Source organism: Heptranchias perlo, chromosome 38 (genome assembly GCF_035084215.1).
Source record: "Heptranchias perlo isolate sHepPer1 chromosome 38, sHepPer1.hap1, whole genome shotgun sequence".
Taxonomy (NCBI): Eukaryota; Metazoa; Chordata; class Chondrichthyes; order Hexanchiformes; family Hexanchidae; genus Heptranchias; species Heptranchias perlo.
The window spans coordinates 13,435,537-13,459,705 of NC_090362.1; the positions used below are offsets into that span (position 1 = coordinate 13,435,537).

The 24,169-nt window shown below is 44.0% G+C and overlaps 1 protein-coding gene across 1 annotated transcript in view; it reads left to right on the plus strand.

Moving 5' to 3' along the window:
- Positions 1-21,327, plus strand: part of vps33b (VPS33B late endosome and lysosome associated) — a 30,811-nt gene extending 9,484 nt beyond the window's left edge. The window contains exons 6-23 of the mRNA XM_067973481.1: positions 346-391; positions 1,821-1,915; positions 2,563-2,667; positions 3,824-3,920; positions 5,191-5,268; positions 6,544-6,617; positions 8,972-9,058; positions 9,757-9,847; positions 11,864-11,938; positions 12,648-12,712; positions 12,954-13,008; positions 13,810-13,856; positions 15,155-15,287; positions 16,550-16,623; positions 17,358-17,459; positions 18,109-18,184; positions 18,705-18,821; positions 19,992-21,327. Of these exons, the coding sequence (XP_067829582.1) occupies positions 346-391; positions 1,821-1,915; positions 2,563-2,667; positions 3,824-3,920; positions 5,191-5,268; positions 6,544-6,617; positions 8,972-9,058; positions 9,757-9,847; positions 11,864-11,938; positions 12,648-12,712; positions 12,954-13,008; positions 13,810-13,856; positions 15,155-15,287; positions 16,550-16,623; positions 17,358-17,459; positions 18,109-18,184; positions 18,705-18,821; positions 19,992-20,071 (1,497 nt within the window). The 3' untranslated portion in view covers positions 20,072-21,327. The remainder of the gene's footprint in view (positions 1-345; positions 392-1,820; positions 1,916-2,562; positions 2,668-3,823; positions 3,921-5,190; positions 5,269-6,543; positions 6,618-8,971; positions 9,059-9,756; positions 9,848-11,863; positions 11,939-12,647; positions 12,713-12,953; positions 13,009-13,809; positions 13,857-15,154; positions 15,288-16,549; positions 16,624-17,357; positions 17,460-18,108; positions 18,185-18,704; positions 18,822-19,991) is intronic.
- Positions 21,328-24,169: the final 2,842 nt, after the last annotated feature.

Here is a 24,169-nt window from a genome sequence, read left to right on the forward strand (position 1 = left end):
GGGTCAAAATCCTGGAACTCCCTCCCTAACGGCACTGTGGGACCGCTTTCACCACACGGATTGCAGTGGTTCAAGAAGAAGGCCCACCACCTCCTTCTCAAGGGGCACCTAGGCCTTGCCAGCGACGCCTACATCCCAAAAATGAATTTTAAAAAATGTGTCTGACAGTAACAGTGTCCAGTATTTGGCCCTGATGCTAATATAATACAGTAACAGTGTGTGTCCCTCCCTGGTAGTAATCTGATCCAGTAACAGTGCCCAGTGTGTGCCTCTAGTAGTATGGAATTGTCTTGGCTGTGAATGTGGTGATGTGAATACGCTGTAAAACCTGTCCTTGTTTTTCAGTTTTATATGTGTGAGACCGTGTTGGAGGAGGAGGGGATCTTTGGAGGTAAGCACTTTTTCATCATCCTCTTTGTTTTTCAAAAATTGTGATGGGTGTTATCTTGGCTCAGTGGGTAGCTCACTTGACTCTGGGAAGGAAGTCTGTGGGCTCATGCTCCGTGTCAAATTTGGCTGACACTTCAGTGCAGAACTGAGGGAGTGCTGCACTGTCTTTCGGATCTGACATTAACTCGAGACCTAGTTTGCCCGTTCCTGTGTTACAGGTCGTTCGGATCCTATAACGCTCTTGGAAAAAGAGCAGGGAAATTTCCCGGTGTCTTGACCAACATTTCACTTTTGACCAATTCCATTTTTTTTTAAAAATAGATAAAATGGTCGTTCATTTTCTTCATGTTTGTGGGATCATGCTGTGTGCAGAATGGCTGCCCACATTTCACTGGATTTAGAAATGTATTCATTGTGTGTGAAGTGTTTGAGATCTTTCTGAGCTATGTGACAAGATGCTATGCAAATACAAGTCTCTTTTTTTTTTCCTATAGAAAGGTTGCACAAGTGAGGAATTTGGGCAGCCTCCATCTTCCATTCACTTGTTTCTAAAATAGCCCTTGGGAATAGGTGTGTTTTCTCCAGCACCGAAAGAAAGAAAAAGAAAGAACTTGCATTTACATAGCGCCTTTCATGTCCTCAAGACATCCAAAGAGCTTTGAAATGTAGTCACTGTTTTAAAGTAGGCAAATGCAGCAGCCAATTTGGACACAGCAAGATCCCAGATACAGCAATGCGATAAATGACCAGATAATCACTCGTCTTTCAATAGTGCTGTGAGATCCTTTACCTCCACCTGAGAGGGCAGACTGGACCTCGGTTTAACGTCATCTGAAAGATGGCACCTCCAACAGTGCAGCACTCCTTCAGTACTGCACTGGGAGAATCGGCCTAGATTTTGTGTTCAAATCTTTGGAGCGGGACTTCAACCCACAACCTTCTGACCCGGGTGAGAGTGCTAGCACAGAGCCAAGGCTGACACTTTATAAATATAAATATATATATATATAAAAAATATGTGTCTGCCGCACCTCCTGTCAACTTTTTCTCCTACTCCTATATCCACATTTATAATGCAGCACCACCTCTGGTGGGAGGTTGTAATTACAGCGTGACAATTTACATAGGCAGTTCCCATTATAAATATGAACACAAAAAATTAAGGACTGAATGTGTGACTTGAAAACGGGAACCGAATTACGTCTGCAGGCCTTGGACTGATTATCCCCTGCCCTCTAACCCTGCTTCACCTGAACATTACACATGGTCTTGACTCTCTGTTTGCAACACAACGGGAGATTGACTCGTTAAAGTTGAAAGAGTGGGAAAGGCCCGGGTAAGAGGTTTGGTACCGAGAAAGGGGAGCATATAGGAATTGTTTCATATTATTATTTTTTAATTAGTTTGTGCTTCATTTTGTCTGATTTCAGACATAACCTTTGATGAATGGGCCTTTTACCTGCTGCCCTTGGACGATGACCTCATCAGCTTGGAGCTACCCGAGTTTTTCCGTGACTATTTTTTGGTGAGCAGCGGGTTTCGTGCTGATAGCCCTCCAGGTCATTCCAGCAAATTCTTACCTCAAAGCGGTTTTGTTCTATCTGCCCAAATGCAAAGAATTGAAGCATGTGGTTCAGTTGGTACAATCACCGCTCTGTGTGCATCAAGCCACTCAGGCCGCTGAGTTCTCAGACTCGATCCCTGGTCTATTTTGAGTTGTTTGATCTTAGTCAGGGCAGCAACTGGGTGCTACAATTAACCTCTGCACCTTGGCCAGAGCAGGGAAAACCAGCCATGGTTCCTGGTCACTATCCAGTGATTCCTGCTCAGAAAGCTGTATATGGGCCCCCTCATTAATAATGGTCATCTAGACATGGGGTGTACATGGGCTGCCGGATTGGTTTGAAAGCCCTACTGGTTCACCAATGTCCTTCCACCCCTACCAGTCCGGCCTACATGTGACATCAGAGCTCCCGTGCTCACTGAAGTGGTCGAGCAAGCCAGTCCACTGTCAAAAATAACGGCCAGAGGAAGGCCCACCACCTTCTCGGGGCAATGAGGGATGGGCAATAAACATGTCCCAAGGACAAATTTAAAACAGTAGTTATTGAGTATGTTTCAAAGGCTATGACGAGAATTCAGCACCTTTCGTTTCATTGTGTTTGTCCTCAGGGCGGTGACCATCGGTGGATCTGTACAGTGGCAAAAGCTTTACACGTGTTACACTCTCTGTTTGGACCTTTCACAAAGACTTACGGGATTGGCAGGTGTGCGAAGGTAATGGAACATGAAATGAGAACCAGATAATGCACCTGATCATCTCTAGAACCATCAGTTTACTAACGCACAAAGGATGTGGTAAGGTGGGCGGCTAGAATTACACAAATCCGTACGTTTTATGAATCTTTGTCATTTGTGTAAGTGAATGGCATCGAGACTCGTTTCATGCAGGATTGTTATCGCCATCAGTCAGTGCTCCAATCAGATCCAGGTCCTGGAGGTGAAAGGCCGCTATCTAATCTTCTGCATCACCTAATCCCAGCACACATGCATGGTCTAGCAGGGCATTGGAATTGAAGCAGGAATCCTAGCAGATTTGCAGCACTCCCTCAGTACTGCACTGAAGTGTCAATCTAGAGGTCAGAGTGCTATCACTGAGCCAAGTTGATACAGTATTAAATACAGGCCTTTCAGCTTTAGGACCTTGGGCTCAAATCCAACCCAGACTCCAGGAGTGAAAGTTTTCTCTGTCTGTTGGTTTTAAGGATCCTACATGAATTGAGCTTGAGTTGTCTCTGTCCAGTTCCTAGTGTGCACGAGTCCACAACACAAGAATGTCCTTTGTTCACTCTCACTCAAAGAAGCTTCAGGATGACTTGTGACATTTGTCCCTTTTTCACACACTAGTGGGGGTATTGCTGAATTTAGGACTGAGGCTTATTGGGGTGGAGGAGGGGGAGCTTTACTCTGTATCTAACCCGTGCTGTACCTGCCCTGGGAGTGTTTGATGGGACAGTGTAGAGGGAGCTTTACTCTGTATCTAACCCGTGCTGTACCTGCCTTGGGAGTGTTTGATGGGACAGTGTAGAGGGAGTTTTACTCTGTATCTAACCCGTGCTGTACCTGCCCTGGGAGTGTTTGATGGGACAGTGTAGAGGGAGCTTTACTCTGTTTCTAACCCGTGCTGTACCTGCCCTGGGAGTGTTTGATGGGACAGTGTAGAGGGAGCTTTACTCTGTATCTAACCGGTGCTGTACCTGCCCTGGGAATACTTGACGCTGACACTGGCTCCCCAACATTAACATCTCCCATTTGGATGAGCACAAAATTCCCACCAAAAATGTGAAAATTATAGTGGCGTGTTCTGATCACTTTAGATGTGAAAGTCATCTCTGCAGAGGTTACATTTAAAGCTGTGTCTCTCTGGTTTTAGATGACCTATGAGCTGTGGAAGGAGATTGTGCAGGATGCAGAGAATGAAATGAAACCACGCCAGGCTGAGATTGGTCGAGTTTTCTTCATTGACAGAGGTAACGAAAATAAGTAACGTATTAAAAAAAAAGTGAATTGCCCTTCAGTTTTATCCCTTGTTTAGACTGTACAGAACATCTCCAGATAGAAGTGGTTCTGCCCATCAATCCTGTGAGATCCAAGTTTCATAACCACAGCCGACCATGTTTCCCCGTGTGACCATCAAAAATGGCGGCTGATGAGAAGCGTTCCTGTCTGGCAGCGGTGAAACTGTATCCCTATAGCAGAGGGGGATACCCCTCGGGGTGTATCTGGATATCTCCGCAAGCAGCGGGACTACATTGCAGCTCTCCTGCTGAAGAGGGGTGGCCATTGGTGGTAGAACTACGATGTTGATTCAATGTGGGATTCTACAGGGTTGTAGCCCTTCAGGGTTTGAAGCTTGTGCTGTGTAAAAAGAAAACTAAAAACAAAAAGTGCTGAGCAAACAGCAGATCCATCAGAATTTCAACAGGGAGAAGGCAGATGGATGTCCTGGCCGGGACCATTATTCACTTGAGTCGTGAGCACTGAATCCCTTGGGCTTGTCGCTCAGGGCTCTTCCTTCTCTGCGCTTGACCTGCGTGAGATGTGTGGGATGTCGAAGCTGTCTCTTTTATAATCTAACGTGTAAAGTTTAAAGGCCTTATCTAAAGAGTGCTGCTGACAGTCCTTCAGTCAAGTGAAAAACATTGAACAGCTTGGCAGTGCTGCAGCCGTTTGTGCACTGAGTAATGAATCAGTGCCAAGTTCCTGCAGCTTAGATTGTCAGAGATTCTCCTACTCCTGGTTTCTTCCCACCTCTATAGACCCTTATTGGGGTATGGATCCGTAGACCGTCCTCTGGTATCTAATTCGGGGCATTGCTCCAACCTAGGGGTGAGTCTCGAAATACTGTCCGACCAAGGCGGGGAGAGCATCGCACCCAAGGTGAATCCTGTTCTCACCCAACGTAAATCCCTCCCTTCCCTCGTCTCCTCCTACACACCTGCACTTTTCAGCAGAAAGTCACTGGATATTGATCAGGAACAGGGAACCTGGCTGATTTTTGCTCCTCAGGGGTGCTGAGGGCAGTTGTGATGTATGTACTGCTGCCCTGACTAAAATCAACAAACTCAGCACACACCTACGACCTTCCTGGGTTATATGGCTCCTTAGCATGGTAATCAGTGCAGTTACCCACTGAGCCTGGAGTACCTCTACCTGTCAATAGGTAGTGTACCTGAAGCTTCCCCTGTCATTATAACCTTGCCATACTTTGAATTTGAACCTATTGTGCTTTGTTTGCAGATGTGGATTACGTGACTCCCATGTGTTCACAAGTTGTGTATGAGGGACTCGTGGATGATGTGTTCAGAATTAAATGCGGTGAGTGAGTCTCCACTGTCCTATTTGGCTGGGAGTTAACAGCTAATGGTAAGATTCAGAATCATTGCCGTTAAAATTGGCCATGACTGATAGCAGGCAGAGAGGGACTGGGCGGTGCAGTGCAGTGGGTTAGACACTGGCCTTTCACCTCTAGGATTTGGCATGCACAGGGCTTTTTAAAAAAAAAAGGTAAAAGATACCAATTGAGTAAATCAGTAAAGGAACGTGTGTGAAAGGCAGACATACAGAGAAAGGAGGAGACGAGGGGAGGGAGAGATTTACAAAAACAATTACAGGATGAAAGAGGCTAATTTACTTGAATTTTGTCTGTGAGCCACACTGTGGGAGATTCCGCTCTCTTATGAAGCTTCGCCTTTTTTCTGAATATTAATAAAATTAATTGGTGGCAGGGATAGTCCAGTTGGCTTCAGCGCGTTGAGCCAGGGAGGGTAACAATCAGCCAAGATTCCCACTCCTGATCACTTTCCATTGACTCCTTGCTAGAGAGTGCATGTGTAGACATTGGGTGGGGGCAGGATTGGCTATGATGTGTACAGCGCCTTTCACGACCTCAGGACGTCCCAAAGTGCTTTACAGCCAATGAAGTACTTTTTGAAGTGTAGCCACTGTTGTAATGTAGGAAACACGGCAGCCAATTTGCACACAGCAAGATCCCACAAACAGCAATGTGATAATGACCAGATAATCTGTGTTTAGTGACCTTGGTTGAGGGATAAATATTGGCCCAGGACACCGGGGAAAACTGCCCTGCTCTTCTTTGAAATAGTGCCATGGGATCTTTTGCGTTCACCTGAGAGGGCAGACAGGGCCTCAGTTTAACGTCTCTTCTGAAAGATGGCGCCTCTGACAGTGCAGCACTCTCTCAGTACTGCACTGGGATTTTCAGTCTATATTTTGTGTTCAAGTCTCTGGAGTGGGACTTGAACCCACAACCTTCTGACTCAGAGGCGAGCCACTATGGTTGAATAGGCTGTTGACACTCCCTATTTTGCACACGGATAATGGTGACACCGCCAACCAGCGGAGAAACCTACCACAGCGCGTGTCGGTGTTTTCCGCAGGTGGGGAGAAAACAGGAAGAAGAGCGGGCGACTGAATGTAATTGGTATCTCGGTGTGCGACGGTTACTCCTCAGACTGGGTAGGAGGATGGACAATTCAGCTATCGCCCCTCACAGAGTCCCTCGCTTTCACAGTCTGTCAATGTACAGAACAGGTGTGCTTCTCTGAAAAAATCTGTTTTGATGAATTTCAGGGAGTGTGGACTTTGGCTCAGAAGTAACTTCGTCGGATAAAAGTGCGAAAGTGTTGCTGAACTCTCAGGACAAGGTGAGTATATATAAGTGAGAGAAACCTTTCAAAGTCAAAAAGATTATAAAATGAAACTAACACAACCTCTACAGACTTGAATAAAAATCTGGCCAATTTTCAAAGCAGGGCTGAAATACCTCACAGTAAAGTAAATGAGAAGTTTTATGGTTTAGCAATATTTCCAAAACTCTGGAGCTCCTCACATCAATCACCCTTCCTTCCTCCTACAACTTACAGCAGAAATGTCCAATGTGCAGCCTGGCAGCTGGCCAACGCAGTCCTATTTGTGCTTATTTCTTACTCGCTGGCTTGTCCCGATTGAATCTTGTGGGCTTGGAGGTTTGGAATGGGAAATTCTTAGTCCTGTTGCCTCACTGATGGACAAATCCTCAATCAGCACACCAGGATCTGTTAGTATCAGCAACTTGTGGCCCACGAGACTTCATGGTCTGCACCAAAGCAGCCCTCAAAGACACACAGGCTTTTAAAACTCACATTCGGTGTCACCTAATCATACTTTTACCTTTCTTGTTCTTTTCAACTTTGGGTGTCCTGCAATAAGGAGTTTGGCTCTTCACCTAGGCTCCTCTGTTGGGAGGGATGGGGTTCCCTGTGTTTCCATTATTCTCCGCAGTCATACAGCCCTGGTCTGTGAGCAAAGGGCTCAGGAAACTGCTGTTCTGAATGAAATAGACGTACCAACCATGATTGATTATGCAAGTGGTCTCTTGTACCCTATCTGAGAGCTCACATGTTGTGATTTCTCCTTTGAGATGGCTGTGGACACTCACTGTCTGCATTTACACATGGAGAATGGGCACTTGGGGTGAGGTAGTGAATGACAGCTGGTACCTATGGAGCAGACCCCCAGCAAGAGTTGGTGCCTTAAGAAGAAGAGAAGGGGGGAAAGAATCAAACTAGGGACCTTCTGATTTAATACTTGCTAATGTCTGCCAAGGGGAACTGCTGTTATCCCAGATTCATGTTAGATTGTTGCACTGCAGTAAACCTTTGTGTTTCATTGTTAAGAACCCAATTCTTACCTGTGTGTTGTTTACACTGTTTACATGCATGGCTGGAAGCAGATTCAATAATAACTTTCAAAAGGGAATTGGATAAATAGTTGAAGGGGAAAAATTTGCAGGGCTGTGGGGAAAGGGCAGGGGAGTGATACTAATTGGATAGCTCTTGCAAAGAGCTGGAACAGGCACAATGGGCCGAATAGCTTCCTTTTGTGCTGTATCGTTCTATGATTCTGTTCTATAAACTGAGTGATTCTGAATTTTAGTCTGCTGAGCTGTGAAGAGAGTAAACAAAATCTATTGACAGAACAAAGATAAAGGACCACGTTTTTAAACCAGCTGAGGGAATTGATGGTATGAGAGTAGAGGGACACGATTATACATTGAACCCACAAGCAAACTTAATCTAAGATATAATTTGCTTACATTTAGGTCTAATGCCAAGCATGTGTACACCATGCAAGGTTGTGAATTTTAAGGCTGTTAGTTTGATAGGTTAGGGAGGACCAGGGGATGTGAGTATAAGTTACGTAAGTGTAGAATTAGTTTAGATGTCAGGAGATATTTCTTCTCACAGAAAATGGTTGACCGTTGGAACAAGTTGCCAGCTTGTGCAGCGAGTGTGGATTCGCTGTATACGTTCAAAAGGGAACTGGACAAGTTCCTAACTGACATCACCGTGTAAGCGTAGGTGGGGTATTAGGGGATATGTCTCCCAGTAACTCTGATCTCCTGGAACTTATTTCATTGCCTTTGGTGCTCAGAAAGGAATTTCCCAGAGTCTTTCCCTAAATTGACTTAGGGTCTTTTCTCTTTTTTTTGCCTCTTCCAGGAGATTGTGTGGCTGGCTGGTGGGGCAGATGGGGATCATGGTGTGCAGAAGTTGCACTATGACGATATGGACAGGCTCGATGGTGTTTTCCTGTCTGTGGTTTTCATATCTTCATATTGATGCTGACACCTAGAGTAGTAATCACAAGTATTCAGAAGGGAACTGAATTGATTCCTGATTCAGTGAGGTTTATGGGTTTGAGGAAGGGAATGGCCTTGAGTCCCAAAAGCCATTCCTTTTTGATGTCAATCCCATCGATCCATTTTATCACCATATCTCTCAATCCCTTCTTTCTCCAGAAACACATTGAATGATCTCTTGTACCCATTTATACTTTCTGCTTCAACATTCTCCCCGACAACTTATTCAACAACTCTGTTAGCCCTTGGGTGAATAAGAATGGCCAGATTGGGTCTTGGATTGGGACTCAATAACCGAATGGCCTTTACTCACTCGTGCATTTTTAACTCTTGGCCATAAATTGTATGCCCTTTGTTTAAACGTTGCTATTTTTACAGGTTTTCAAAGAGATTCGGAATGAGCATTTCTCCAACGTGTTTGGGTTCTTGAGCCAGAAAGCAAGAAGGCTCCAAAAACAGTATGACGTGAGTATCAATGGAAGAGAGCTCTCATTCATAGTAATACTGTCCTGTGGGAGGGGCCTCTCACGTTATGAGTAGTATTGGGGTAGAAATTACAGTCGGTGTTCTTACTGAATTACTTTAACTGAATACTTGGGTTCACAACTCCATTAAGATAACACAGAGAAGGGTTTGGTACAAGTACATCGTGTTCCTATGGGAACAATGCCTAATTTCTTTGTCCATCAGAGGATTTAATCTAGATCCTAAGTCTGCCTGATGGCTCAGCGGGTATAATCACCATCCTGTCAAATGCAGAGTCTTACAGACTAGATTTAGGTTCTTGGCCTGTGCTGATCTCAGTTGGGGCAGCATTCAGCACCGTAAGCTATGCAGGGTGAACAGTCAGCCACGGCTCACCGTCCAGTGACAATGACTGAAAGTTGTGTGACTGTGGAGGTCACGTAAGGACAGGATCAGGGTCAACGATGATGCCACTCATGGTTCAAAACTTGCTGGCACTCTGTGTCCAGGTCCACACATGAAGAGGGATCATTTTGGTGAGGTACTGAATTTGGTCAGTTACCATGGAACCATACCCCAACAAGAATCAGTGCCTTCAGGAGAGGAGACAAGAAAATTGGAAAACAACAAGGGGACATTTCCATGTCTGAGTGCCATAGACCAGGCCCTGAGTGACTTCTTTTTGCTGTTCCACACAGAAACGCCAAGGGATGGACATTAAACAGATGAAGGATTTTGTATCTCAGGAACTAAAGAACTTGAAGCAGGAGCATCGATTACTGAGTCTTCGTAAGTACCCAAGAGGCTGGCCTGGAGTTACATGTAGAAACACTGTGTCACAGGTGATTAACTATTAGTGGCACTCACACACCTGAGTTAGAGGGTTGTGAGTTCAACCCTTCTCTTCAGAACTGGAGCACAAAATCTGGACTGATGCTCCCATTAATTTACTGAGAAAATGCTGCATCATCAGAGGTGAGACGTTAAGCTGAAGCCCCGTCTGCCTTTTCAGGTGGACATTAAAGATCCCATGGCACTGTTCGAAAAAAGAGCAGGGGCATTCCAGCAGTCTCCTGGACAACATTCCTCCCTCAACCAACGCCACCAAAAATGGACTTAGTTGGTCATTTATAACATTTCTATTTGTGGGATCTTGCTGCGCACAAAATGGCTACCACATTTGTCCACATAGCAACAGTCACCGCGTTTCAAAATGATTCGTAGTATGTGAAGTGCTTAGGGACGTCCTGAGAGACATGATAAAATATATAAATATAGTATACATGTAAGTCCTTTCTTTAGCTACAGCTCTTTAATGTGTGTTGAGCCCATAACTTAGGAGTTTTGAAGGCCTTTCCTAGGAGTCAGAGACCAGAAAGGCATAGCAATATCAAAAGTAAAATACTGCGGATGCTGGAAATCTGAAATAAAAACAGAAAATGGGAGAAGCACTCAGCAGGTCAGGCAGCATCTGTGGAGAGAAAAACAGAGTTAACGTTTCAGGTCGATGACCTTTCATCAGGTGACGTTACTAGGTATAGTAATGTCACCTGGTGCCATTAATTTCTTGTGTATTAAGATTGAAATATATAATCTAGAAACATCAAAATAATTTATTAATAATTTAAGTCATGTTAAGTGTAGCATGCTTGAAAGGAACAGGCGACTTTGAACCTATGGTTCCCTCACCATCTGACTGGGTCTGTTGTAGACTAATTGATAGAGATTGATTGCTATGATTAGTCAACAACTCCATTATCGTTGTATCATGTGACTACCAGGATGGGAGAAGGTGAACTGGATGGACCTTAGTCTTCTTTTGTCCAGCAATTCCTATGTTCAGCTATTGCTGCCTTATTGCTGAGAGATACAGACCAGAACATCCCGGGGTCGAACCCGAGACTGCGCTGAGTTAGCTGATCTCAGGTGGGGTGGGATGAGCAGCTGCTCTAATTTATCTCGCTGCCCTGGGCTGGGGAGGGGGAAAACTTCAGCCACGTTTCCCTCCTCCAGGTCACTGACCAGTGACCCCTGCTGGAAAGTGCACAAGTGAGGACAGGGTTGGCTCAGTTGTGACGTCTCTGAGATTGTATAACTGCTGACAGTTAGTGTTTTTAAGAGAGACAGGGAGGAAATTGGTGGGTGGTGGCTGTGGGTGAGGTGATAGCCACTAAAAATAATTATTGAAATCATACCAAGTGAGTCTTAAATTTCTGAGCTTATAAGTTCCCTTTTTGTGGCCATGTTCTGTCTCTTGATGAGAGGGCCATTAAACGCATCTGATGGAAAACTACTATTATTTTGGGACATAAGAATTTCTAGATGAAAAAAGACCAAAGTCCGAGTAGTTCACCTTCTACCGCCCTGGTAGTCACATGCTACAACGATAATGGAGTTGTTGACTAATCATAGCAATCAATCTCTCTCAATTAGTCTATGACAGACCCAGTCATGAGGTGAGGGAAAACCCCCAGTGGTGGAGAGCTTTAGGAACCATAGGTCCAAAATCACACGTTCCTCCCGAGCATGTTACACTCACCACATGTATCCCAAAATGTTATTTTCTGAAAGAAATCGATCTAATTTGCATTTGAATCAATACTAACTGCTTCCCCCGTCTCCCTGAGGTGCCTGTTCTGTAGATTGACCACTCGCTCGCTGAAATATTGTTTCCGCAGATTAGTTTTGAATTTACTCCCCCTTCAAGCACAGGCCCGTCCTCTGGTTCTACTCTTCTGGACAAGATGTAAGTGAATTCTGTAGAATCTCAGCAATTGATACTTTGTCCATTTCTTTTTCTCTTAGATATTGGAGCGTGTGAGTCAATTATGAAAAAGAAAACAAAACAGGACTTTCAGGAGCTGCTAAAGTCTGAGCATGGTATGAATCGTGCAGAATCCCAACAGCTGGTCGGGCAGCTCACTCACTGCTGGCCAGCTGTTTTCCTTTTAAATGAAGGAACCTAGGTGAAGGGCCATGGTCCACAAAGCGCCAACAGGGTGGAAAAGCGTAGGAGAGAAGCGAGGCAAATGAGGAACTAGTGATTAGATGACTAGGGTTTTAAAAGCCTGAAGATTGTAAGTGGAAGGGAGGTGAGGAGTTCCACAGTTTGGACGTTCCTGGGGAGGAATGAGTTTGAGGGGACAGCGAGATGAATCTTGATTTCTACACAAACTCAGAAATTCTGATACAGAAGGAGGCCAAACGTCACCCTGCTGAAGTGATTAATGACACCCGTAGTGTAAAGTGCAAAAAACGGGATTTGGAAGCAAATTCCACCTTTTGGGACACTTTCAGTAATTTCCTTTTGTCAGAATTTGATCGGTTTGTAAAATTCCAATGACAAAATGATAGATCTATCATAGGAGGGACAACTTCCAATGTCAGGAGTGTCTTTCAAAAATTAAAATTTGGGAGCTAAACAGATGGCAGTAAGGGCCTTTTGTCATATGTCTGTGCCTCTTGCAAGTGTGTTCTTGAAGGAGTGGGCCCATAGGCTATTTTGTCTTTTCTCGTTTACCAGTTTTCTGAAGCTCTTTTGTGTGCTTTTGGTTAGTGTTCTGTTCACTGACTGACTTTTCCTCCACAGCACTATTGGAAGGGTTCGAGATCAGAGAGAGCACCAGCTGTATTGAGGAGCACATTAACAGGCAGGTACGTGCACTAGATACATGGTTTGAGATAGTTCAATCACCAGTACAGGAGACAAAACTGGGAAAAAAAATTATTGAACGTGTTTTTGGTTTAGAGAGGTAAGGAGAAGAAATCTCTCTACTTTGGTGAAGAATGACAATCTTCTGATCTTGGCATTTTACATTGCAAACCCTGCACGTCAACATTTCCCACACAGATCTCATTTATTCCTGCTCTCTCCTGACTCATTTTGATCTTTCAGATTTCTCCACTCGAGAGTCTTCGACTGATGTGTCTTCTTTCACTGACGGAAAACGGTGAGTCGAAAGCCTTCAAACTCTAAATTATTCCTTGAGTAGGAACACTGCCAGCCTACAGGAAGGGGGAGAAAATTGGGGAAAACATTAAAATACTGACAAGAAACTATTGAACGCAGAAATAGAAACAGAAACATAAAATATTACAACCACACAACAGTTCCGTCAGCATCTGAAAAGAAAACAGGCAGGTTAATCTTTCAACTGGAGAGCATCTTCTAATTATAGAATCATACAGCACAGAAGGAGGCCATTTGGCCCATTATGCCTGTGTTGGCTCTTTGAAAGAGCTATCCAATTAGTCCCACTCCCCTGCTCTTTCCCCATAGCCCTGTAAATGTTTCCTTTTTAAGTATTTATCCAATTTCCTTTTGAAAATTATTATTGAATCTGCTTCCAACGTCCTTTCAGGCAGTGCATTCCAGATCATGACAACTCGTTGCCTAAAAAAATTTTCTCCTCCTCTCCCCTCTGGTTCTTTTGCCAATTATCTTGAATCTGTGTCCTCTGGTTATCAACCCTCTTGCCAGTGAAAACAGGTTCTCCCTATCTACTCTATCAAAACCACTCATAATTTTGACCACCTCTATTAAATCTCCCCTTATCCTTCTCTGCTCTAAGGAGATGGATCCTTTCTCTAACGAAGGATCTTTTCCTGAAGCATTGCCGTCTTTTCTCTGTTCAGAAGCTGACTGGCCTGCCGTGTAATTCCACACTTTCTGTCAAGACTTTCAGCGTTCACCATTTTGTTTTTCTGATCACCATCTTGTGTGTTTGTGTTTCTCGTCTTTTCCCCCTCAGGCCTGATTTCCAAGGATTATCGTTTGTTGAAAACTCAGTATCTGCAGGTAAGCAAAGAACGATGTTACTGTCACAGCAGTGATCGTGAGTCTGTTTGGATTTTTTTTTTGTTCTTGGGATGTGGGCACCATTGGGTAGGTGGTGGCGGACCTTCTCTTTGTAGTCCTTCCGCTGGAGTGTCAGCCTGGATTATGTGATCAAGTCTTTGGAGTGGGGCTTGAACCCACGACCTTCTGACTCTGAGGCGAGAGTGCTACCAACTGAGCCATTTTTGGTGGTGTGGGTTGTGGGAGGAATGTTACCTAGGACGTTGCTTAGAAGCTGCGGTTTGCAACTTTTTGTTTGGCCATCTGTCCTTCCCCGATCCTTGCAGCAGCTTGGGAGAAGCTGCCCCGTATTGGGGGGGAGTGGGGGGGGGGGGGGGGTTGTGACGCGGAGGTGGAGGGGCTCAGTTCCCACCCAGAGCCAGAAACGATCGTAGTCTCTGCCTCTGCAGCACATTTGTATTTGTCACAGGAGTAGTAACAGGGGAAACACCCCTTTACAGGTGCACCTCAGATCTTCTGGGGCATCAGTGCTGTAAAGGGGTGCAATAGAATCTGTGTGAGGTGATCATGCTGATGTAGTGCTTAGCTTGTAATTACCAAAACCTCATTACGTAGAACCGCTGTACTTTTGCTCTTAGTGCTACTGACTTGGTTGCATACATCACCATGCAGGGCTGCCCATTCATTTACTCTTGGATAACTGAAACATTAAACAAAGGGCGAACTTGACACCCACACCCAGCGGCGGTGATTGATCAATACATTGTCTATCCAACTATGAAATTGACAGTGTGATCTGACACACAATCCAGGCTTAATGTGATTGAAGCAAGCAGTGACATTTATTCTACAACCGACCTCCGCCTCCATCCATTATTGATCACCCTGACATGGTGTAAACATGCATCAGCTCACCGAGCACCTGACCAACTTGTCCCCATTCAATATAATGAAACTATTGATTTTGCAATTCCTAATTTTATGAATTGGGACTTGATCTGTGAATGGCGATTTATGAATGGGGAACTTTAGGATTGTTGGGGATCTGACTTCTGCTGTAGTGCTCTGTCAGATGTAGTGACCACAGTATCCAGATTGAACCATATCTGATTGTAATCTATTTAAACTTTAGTGGGGTTGTTGACTGGTGTATCTTTACTGCATGTTTTATTACGGATTGTGTGCAATACCATCTAACAGCAACTGTCCCTTCCTCAAAAAATGTCCATTTCCTCTTGACTATCTCTTGGTGTTTGCTATCCTGACATGTAACTCCATTCACATTTATTCCCCTCCAGAGTTACGGTTGTGAGCACATCCTGACATTCGCCAACCTGAAACAAATCGGACTGCTGACCGAACAGCAGCCGGGAGAGACCCTGACCGCGGTGGAGAGCACGATGGGGAAACTCGTGACAGATAAAGCAGTTGGTAAGAAGCCAGTGGAAACATAAAGTGGTGATATATTAGATGTTGGGAGATTGTAGGAGATTTATTTGTGTCGTACGTGCCAGGCCAAAACAATGTCATAATGGGACAACAAACAGTGCACCAGATTCTTGAAAACTGAAATCAAAAATGGTATGGTTTCTTCCCTATCATTTTTTTCATGTTTCCCTGATGGTTCAGTTTATAAGCACATTGCCCAGTGTGGAACTGACCCATACTGACCAGTGAAGGCCTTGGACCATGTTGTGTTTGCTAACCTCGGCTGGGGTGGAGGTAGAGGTGTTACAGGACAGTGGGTTCCTGCTTCTTAATGTGCCAGCCGTGGCTCAGTGGGTAGCACCCTCGCCTCTAGTCAGAAGGTTGTGGGTTCCAGTCCCACTCCAGAGACTTGAGCATACAATCTAGGCTGATACTCAGTGCAGTACTGAGGGAGTGCTGCACTGTCAGAGGTGCCATCTTTCAGTTGAGACATTAAACTGAGGCCCCCCATCTGCCCCTTCACGTGGACGTATAAGGTCCTACTGCACTATTTTGAAAAAGAGCAGGGGAGTTCGCCCCGGTGTCCTGGCCAATATTTGTCCCTCAGCCAACATCAGTAAAACAGATTATCTGGTCATTACCTCATTGCTGTTTGTGGGACCTTGCTGTGTGCAAATTAACTGCCACGTTTCCTACATTACAATAGTGACTACACTTCAAAAGTACTTCATTGGCTGTAAAGTGCTTTGGGACATCCTGAGGTCACGAAAGGCACTATATAAATACAAGTCTTTCTTTTGTCCATGCATATATGTGGACTTTGAGTGAAGACAGGATTGGTCTTGCTACCCATGATGGAGTAGCCTGGCAACTCTCACTATCAGGGCTCACCCAAAAAGAATGGGTACTTGGACAAGATGTCAGAGGGCATGTGATGTCCATGGAACTATATCCCAGCAAAAATCAGCACCTTCATGAAAAAGAGGGAGAAGATTTGTGACGTGTGGGAGGAAGATCTGTAATATAAATTCTTTTGCTAGTTTTCACTCTAAATGTACTCTCTGGACCTTTGTCTCCTTGGCTGTGGGGTTCTGTCCCACCAATGCTAACCTGGCTGCTAAGCTTGACACAGCTCTCCTCACTGCAGATCCAACACAATGCTTCCGCTGCTGCCTCCGAGTCCTGTTTCCACTGACTGTATATCGCTGGTTTATCTGCCTAATGATTTTATATAATTAAATTAAATATTGGTCATTTATTTTCAGGGAAGTTGACTGATGCCTTTTCGTCTCTGGCCAGGAAAAGCCATTTCAGAGCTTTGAGCAAACGACTGAACCTGGTAAGATCTGGAGCAAACAGCACAGGTTATTTGGGCTGATATTAAAAAAAATATGCACAAGCTCCCCTGATGTCTCATGGGATAAGTGCTGCACTCAGTGTGAAACTGAGCACCACTCAGCAGGAGGGGCCCTGGTTCAGTTTGTGCTGAATTAACTGATCTCAGTTGGAGTGATAGCTTACCACAGCGCCCCTAAGCTGGAGTTATGTGATCAATATTCAGTGGCTACAGTTGGAATGTACACGTATGGATGTCAAATAAGGACAATATTCAGCTCAATCGTGATGCTTCCCATGGTAAAATGCCAACACTCAGTGTGGTTAGTTGTCTCCCTTAAGGTATTGAGCAGGTTGGGCAGAGTCGATGATGGGGCAAATTGCAGGGAGCATGTTTAATGAGCCGAATGACCTTTTCCCAATCTGTACTTTGATATTTTGACTTGCTTCAGACTAGGGCAATGGCCACTAAGAAGTGTAACCATTATTGCATCTACAAGATTGTTCGTTTAGTCATTTTAATAAATTAATTTATCTCCCCTGGCGTTCAGATCAGTGCACTTTCACAGTGCAGGAAATCCACTGTGCACCACTGCTCTTTACCTCCTATTTGTCTCTTTACCTCCTATTTGTCTCTTTACCTCCTATTTGTCTCTTTACCTCCTATTTGTCTCTTTACCTCCTATTTGTCACTTTGCCATACCGTAGCGCTCAGCATCGTCTCCCATCCCTTTACAGATCCCCCGCACAGAGGAAGAGTATGATCTGAAGGTGCCACGGGACATGGCCTATGTATTTAGCGGTGCATACATTCCACTGGGCTGCAAGATTATAGAACAGGTGGGTTCCGTGCAATCTGAGACAAGGCAGGATAATCCATGCATCTAAACAGCGAGGAGAATAAACCCATCTTGTGTCAAACATGTGGAAGGCTAAACTGTGAGAGCCATTTGTTCTATTTAATTAAATTCATATCTTGAAATATTTAAATACATTCGGTTGTTGTGGAATAAATGGGTTTAGTTGTTTTTTAGGCATAAATATATTTTCTGCATTTTGACTGGTTATATCAGTAAGTACTGGTTGTATGAAAAAGTTTCACCAGTGCATGTCTTTGTATCTGTATCTCTGACAGTCTACTGCTGCATTGATCTGCCACACTAGCTGTATCATTCTCAACTTAGATATACACTGCTTCCAACTCTGGTCTCTTGTGCATCATCCCCCCCTCTCCTTCTTGCTCCAATGTCAGTGGCAATGCCATCAGCCGCCCCCCACCCCCCCAACCTTGCTACATCCCTCCCCACCTTCAGAAGCCTCCTCCTACTTCTGACCTTGCGTTTAGTCACTGGCTCCACTTCTTTTAACTCCTGAACGGTGTTTCTGTCCTCCCTTGGGATGTTTTGTTGTGGTACAGGTGCGCTATAAATGCAGGTTGCGCTCTCTGTCTGCCCCATGTTCCGTGTAACATCTCTTTGTATTCTGTCAGGTGCTGGAGCGTGACAGTTGGGCAGGAATGGAGGAGGTGTCACGGTTACTAAACGGCAATGAATTTATCACTATTGGTAAGTTACTAAATCTGATCAGACGGTGGTGCTTTCTTCAGAGTGCTCTAAGCTGTCGTGTTGGTTTCTGCTCCCCTTCACGTTGTGGCCTCATCCTCTTCTAAAGGCACTATGGCCCGCCGCTGTGCAGTTTCACGGGCATTGGCAGCCCTCCAGTTCCTTGCTGATTCTTCATGCGTGAGCATGGCTAGAGTTGTTGACAGGCTATTTGACGATGGATGTCAAGTGAGGACAGGATTGGGCTTGGTTGTGATGTCCTCCGCGCAAGAATAACCTGCTAAAACTCTACTGTGGTTCATGCATAAAGAATGGTCAGTTGTGTGAGGTACTGGCGGGTGACTGCTCCTGTGGAACTGTACCCCTGCAAGAGTCAGCGTTTTTGGAAGATGGGTGGGGGCTGTGAGGGGAAGAAAAAAAGGGACAAAAAAAACGTATTTTATAACTGTAACATCTTATGGCCTTATCCTTTTTTGCTGTTCTGTTGATTAATGTGTCTGAAATGCTGTCCATGTGTTTCTAGAAAGATCCACGGATGCAGCGTCCTGTTGCAGTGCGCAGAGACTTATTCTTGTGGTTTTTCTCGGAGGCTGCACTTTCTCGGAAATTGCAGCGCTGAGGTTCCTGGGCAGAGAGAAAGGTAACAAGAATTGGATTTTGTCAATAAATGCACTAGTCTCTCCCCAGCTTCCTCCATTGACGTTCTCCCATCATCGCTCCCGTGAAGCTGCGGTTTAAATGCGTGTTTGAAATGATGTAAATGAGAGAAGGGCTGCACTTCTGTAATGGCAAAATAAAAGTGTTGTACAACTGAGAGCTGCGACGATCTGAAAGAAACATATTTATGTCCTGGGTTATCACTGAGACTTATGGCTGAGTGCTTCTGGTGGCTCAGTGAGTAAATGCATCACCCAGAGTGGTACTGAGCCATAAGGACTAGAAGATCCTGGGTTCAATCTCTGGTCTGCACCGAATTAACTGATCTCAGTCAGGGCAGCAGTAGGGACAATACAAGAAAAGAAAAGAGAAGACTGAAGGGTGACCTGATGGAGGTCTTTAAGATGATGAAGATGTTTGAGAGGGTAGACATAGAGAAAATGTTTCCACTTGTGGGGGAGACTAAAACTAGGGGCCATAAATACAAAATAATCGCTAATAAATTCAATAAGGAATTCAGGAGAAACTTCTTTACCCAGAGAGTGGTTAGAATGTGGAACTCGCTACCACAAGGGGTAATTGAGGCGAATAGCATAGATGCATTTAAGGGGAAGCTGGATAAACACATAAGGGAGAAAGGAATAGATGATTATGCAAATAGGGTGAGATGAAGTAGAATGGGAGGAGGCTCGTGTGGATCATAAACGCTGGCATAGACCAGTTGGGCTGAATGGCCTGTTTCTGTGCTGTAGATGCTTATATAATTCTATGTATGTGATTGGTCTCACTGGGCTAGGGAAGGGAGAAAAACCTACCCCAGATGCCCGCTCCTGATTGCTATCCAGTGACCCCAGCTAGAAAATACGAGTGTGTGGATGTGGGTGAGGACAGGATTGGGCTTGGCTGCAATCCCCTGCCCCCACGGTCAATACCCTGACAACGCTAACTATCTAGGCTCACATGTAATGAATGGACATTTGGACGAGGTAGCAGAGGGCAGTCTGCACCTGTGGAACTGCACTCTTAGCATGTCTCAATGACTTCAGGAGAGGAGGAAGGGAGGAAGATTAAAATGACATTTCACACAGTTATATGTCGATGGGGGACTATGTTTGACTCCAACCAACTATTTTTTTTTTCTATTTTTTCACAGGATACAAGTTTGTTTTTGTTACCACAGCGATCACAAACAGTTCTCGAATGCTGGAATCTTTGTTAGAAACGCATTCGTGAAAATGCACTAGCTGCCTCCCAGCAACAGAGGAAAAGAACAGAGATGGAATGAGCCGTACCAATCTAAACCTCACAGAAAAGACAAAAGAGAAACTTGCCTTGATCTCATTGTAAACCAACTGACTGGAGTCTGATATTGAAAAGCAAGTGTTTGTGCCTCACTAACTTATGATGGAACTAGGGGCACATTCTGAGATTTAAACCTTTACCGGTGGCCAGTTTTTTGGAGGTACTGAGCCTATAAGATGACAGTGTGATTAGTAAGCTTCGTCTGTTGAGCTCCAATTTCTTGTTTGGTTGGCAGAGGAATTTGCTGTGGATTTAACTTTTATTTGGGGGAGGGCAGATGGATTCCAGCTCAAGAGGCATAAGTAAAGAATATGCAACACATTTGCCTCGATTAAAGCCCTGAGATAGCTGGGTTTACATTGCACTGGGACAGATTCTGGAAGAAGACTTGAGTTTGGAGATTAGAAAGAAAGGACTTACGTTTACATAGCACCTTTCACGTCCCCGGGACGTCCCAAAGTGCTTTACAGCCAATGAAGTACTTTTAAAGTGTATTCACTGTTGTTTCTTGGGTAAATGTGATGGCCAATTCGTGCACAGCAAGGTCCCACAAATAGCAATGAGATAATGACCAGATAATCATTTTTTGGTGGTGTTGGTTGAGGGTAAATGTTGGCCAGTACACTGGGAGAAATTCTTTGCTTTTTTTCGAATAGTGTTGTGGGATTTTTTTGCATCTGCCTGAGAGGGAAGACGGGGCCTCAATTTAACATCTCATCCAAAAGACGGCACCTTCAACATGCAGCACTCCCTCCCAGCACTGCGCTGTATTGTTGGCCTCGATTATGTGCTCAAGTCCTGAAGTGTGACTTAAACCCACGACCTTCTGACTCTGAGGTGAGAGTGCTACCCACTGAGCCAAGCTGACAGCCTAAATCAGGCTGCATTGTGACTGGGGGAGACAAGGAAGAGAGGGAATGCTGTGGAATGTGATTCACCTGGTCTGAAGTCTTCACTGTCCTCTGCCCCATCCCCCCATAATGAAGCCTGATCTTAAATTCAGACCCCCTGTCCCCCCCCCCCCCCCCCACCCCGAACTGTTCAAGTGCAGTGTGTGAAGCCAGCTGTCTCAGGTTTAACAGTAATTCTCTTTTAAAAAAAATACCAGAATAAGGGGCTTCAATAACTATATCCATGAGTATTTGTCTGAGTTCCAACTCCCTCTCTACTAAAGCTGATATTGGAAATTCTGTGTTGGATTCACTTGTTCCTGTGACCGGTCATTTCCTTTCCCTCTCGGACAGCCAAGTGCATAAAGCGAGTTCGTTATTTTATCAATGAGACCTCACCAGTTACTGAACGGAAGGGATTTGGAGAACTGGAATTATGTTCGTTAAGGAATTGTCAACCATTAAGATGGGGGAGAGATAAAAAGAAAAACCAGAAATGCCAGAAATCTGGGGGGGTGGGGGGGAAACCACTGGAAATATCGAGCATCTGCGTCTGAAAGAGAAAAAAATAAGATTAATATTTCGCATTGGGACCCTTCCTCATCTGACAAAGGATCTCAATTGAAACATTTATCCTTTTTCGGAATATGGTGTAGATTAAGGATTGAATAAGAAGATTTGAAATGCTATTTTTGTGAGGCAATGGCACAGTTTCTGCACAGGAGCAAAACTGTTGCACTGTGGATGTCGGGGGTCCATATTCATTAAAACCGTTTAATTTTATACCAAAGCTGCATGATCTGTAGGATTAGAAATATTCTGTCCAGAAAACATATGTAACCTCTGTAAATACCAGTGAGTCGTGCATCAAGTGTTTGAGGCAGTGTATTTATTAATAGATCCAAAAGTTTAAAATATTCAGTCCACGCATCTTTTGTATCCCCAACTTACTCTCCTGCTCTCCTGAAGGCCTGGGTTCTGGCTGGCTCCTGGTACCTCACCCAAGTGGCTGTTCTTCATGTGGGGGCCTGTTTCAGCAAGTATTCGAGCATGGCGATCAGGGTGGGTGGGAGGGTAGAGAATCGCAACAAAGCCTGATCCTGCCCGCCCTGACACACTTTCCCAGCGGGACCTACTAAATAGAAATCAGGAGTGGGAACCCTGACTGATTTATCCTCTGAACACTCCTGGGCTCGGGAGACTAATTGTAGCCTCCACAACTGCTGTCCTGTCTGTAACTCATACCAAGCATGGAACTTAGAACATTGCATATCTGTGTAGCTCAGTATCACAGCGAATCATCCAAAGCAGATGCTTCTAAATTTCTCAGTGATTTTCCCATTTAGTGTGCTGTCACTCGATTGTCCCAGATTACATCCCATCTTTTGCATTGTTATGAATATAAGCTGCTTATCAAAATTAGTATCTCCAATATACATAAAACATATAAAATTTTCTATCTTAGTCTCCCATTAACATGCCATTTATCTTATTTGTTTGTAAAATGTGCTGAACTTTTTATAGTGACAACTAAAAGGGGTTTAAAAAAATGAACAAATATAAATAGAATCAGAAATTACAACACAGGGAGGCCATTCGTCCCATCACACCAGGGCCGGTGCTAGCTCTTCAACTGGAGCAATCTACTCTAATTCCATTTCCCTGCCCCTTCCTCATATACTTTTACATTCCTCCTTTTCAAATTCTTACCCAATTTGCTTTTAAATGATAAAAGTGCAGCTACTTTAGTAGTTAAAATGTCAAAAGGCCTATTTTGAATTGGACTATTGCAGGTTACAATAAGACATGTGATTTAACTACAACCAACAAAATTTATTAACGGTAATATTTGAAAGTTTAGGTTTCCAAGGACGTGAAACTTCACCTGTACAGATACGCTATGATAGCTTTAGAACTGTGAAACTGCATCTTGCACTGAACTGTTTATGTACATAATGTGTAATAAATCTATTTTAAAAAACTTGTTTTTATGTATACTGGAATGAGGCTACATGGAATATTTAACTCGTAAAATTAAAAGAACAAGTCAGGTTTGTGACCAAACGCCCAGCTGTGCTCCATGCCCCAACCACCGGTCTGATCATTGTAATACAACCTTTACAAGTTCTAATTCATGTTTCTATTAATTATTTTGCATGTCTGTGAATAACACCCTGAACACATGTATAATGTATCCAACTTCTCTCTTGCAACCTTTCTTGTCTTTAGTTTATCAACACTACTACGGTTGTTGCTCCTCTGAACTTTCCTATCATGTTCCTCTTAAACTAAATAGTCCATTCTACACAGTCTTCATCCTCTCTGTAACCTCATTGTGTTGAAATCAAGACTTATACTGTTTTTTTTCCAAAAAATATATTTTATTCATAAAATTTGTAACAATACATACAATAGTTGTCATCACATTTCAAACATACACAATACAGATTATACAGTTTGCAAGATACATAAAGTACAGTTCAAATATGATTCCAACAATACAGACAAACAATTAAGACTTATACTGTTCTTTTCCAGCACCTTACTTCCCATCTACAATCTACAGGGTTTTAAAACCCACGCTTGCTACTTTTTAACCACTACTTGCTGTTTCATCTTTCTTCCTCTGTTTCAACAGGTTTCTTAACAAAAGAACAATTGAGGAAAGAAAACCAGCCGGTGTGGGGGGGTGGTACTTTTTTTCATATATATATAAAAATATTAGAGCAGGATTGTTTTTTGACTTTTTAAAAAAAAAGTTTCTTAGGACACAATAAGGCTGTAACTTCAAAGCAGGCTGGGAGCTGAATGGGGTCTTTTGACTGTGGGAAACCACACAATGAGCTGTGGATTCAGATTTTATAGTTTACAGTGTGGTTTCCTGAGATTTTGCTAGTTAGGAATGGCTTTGAATTAGGTTCCCCCGTTTTGGTTTCCATATACGGGAATTCAGTTACAGGAAGAGGCTGCAGAAGTTGAGATTGGTCTCCTAAGAGGAGATTTGGTGGAGGTGTTCAAAATCATGAAGGGTTTTGATAGAATAAATAAGGAGAAACTGTTTCCAGTGGCAGAAGGGTTAGTAACCAGAGGACACAGATTTAAGGTAATTGGCAAAAAAAGACATGAGGAAAAAATGTTT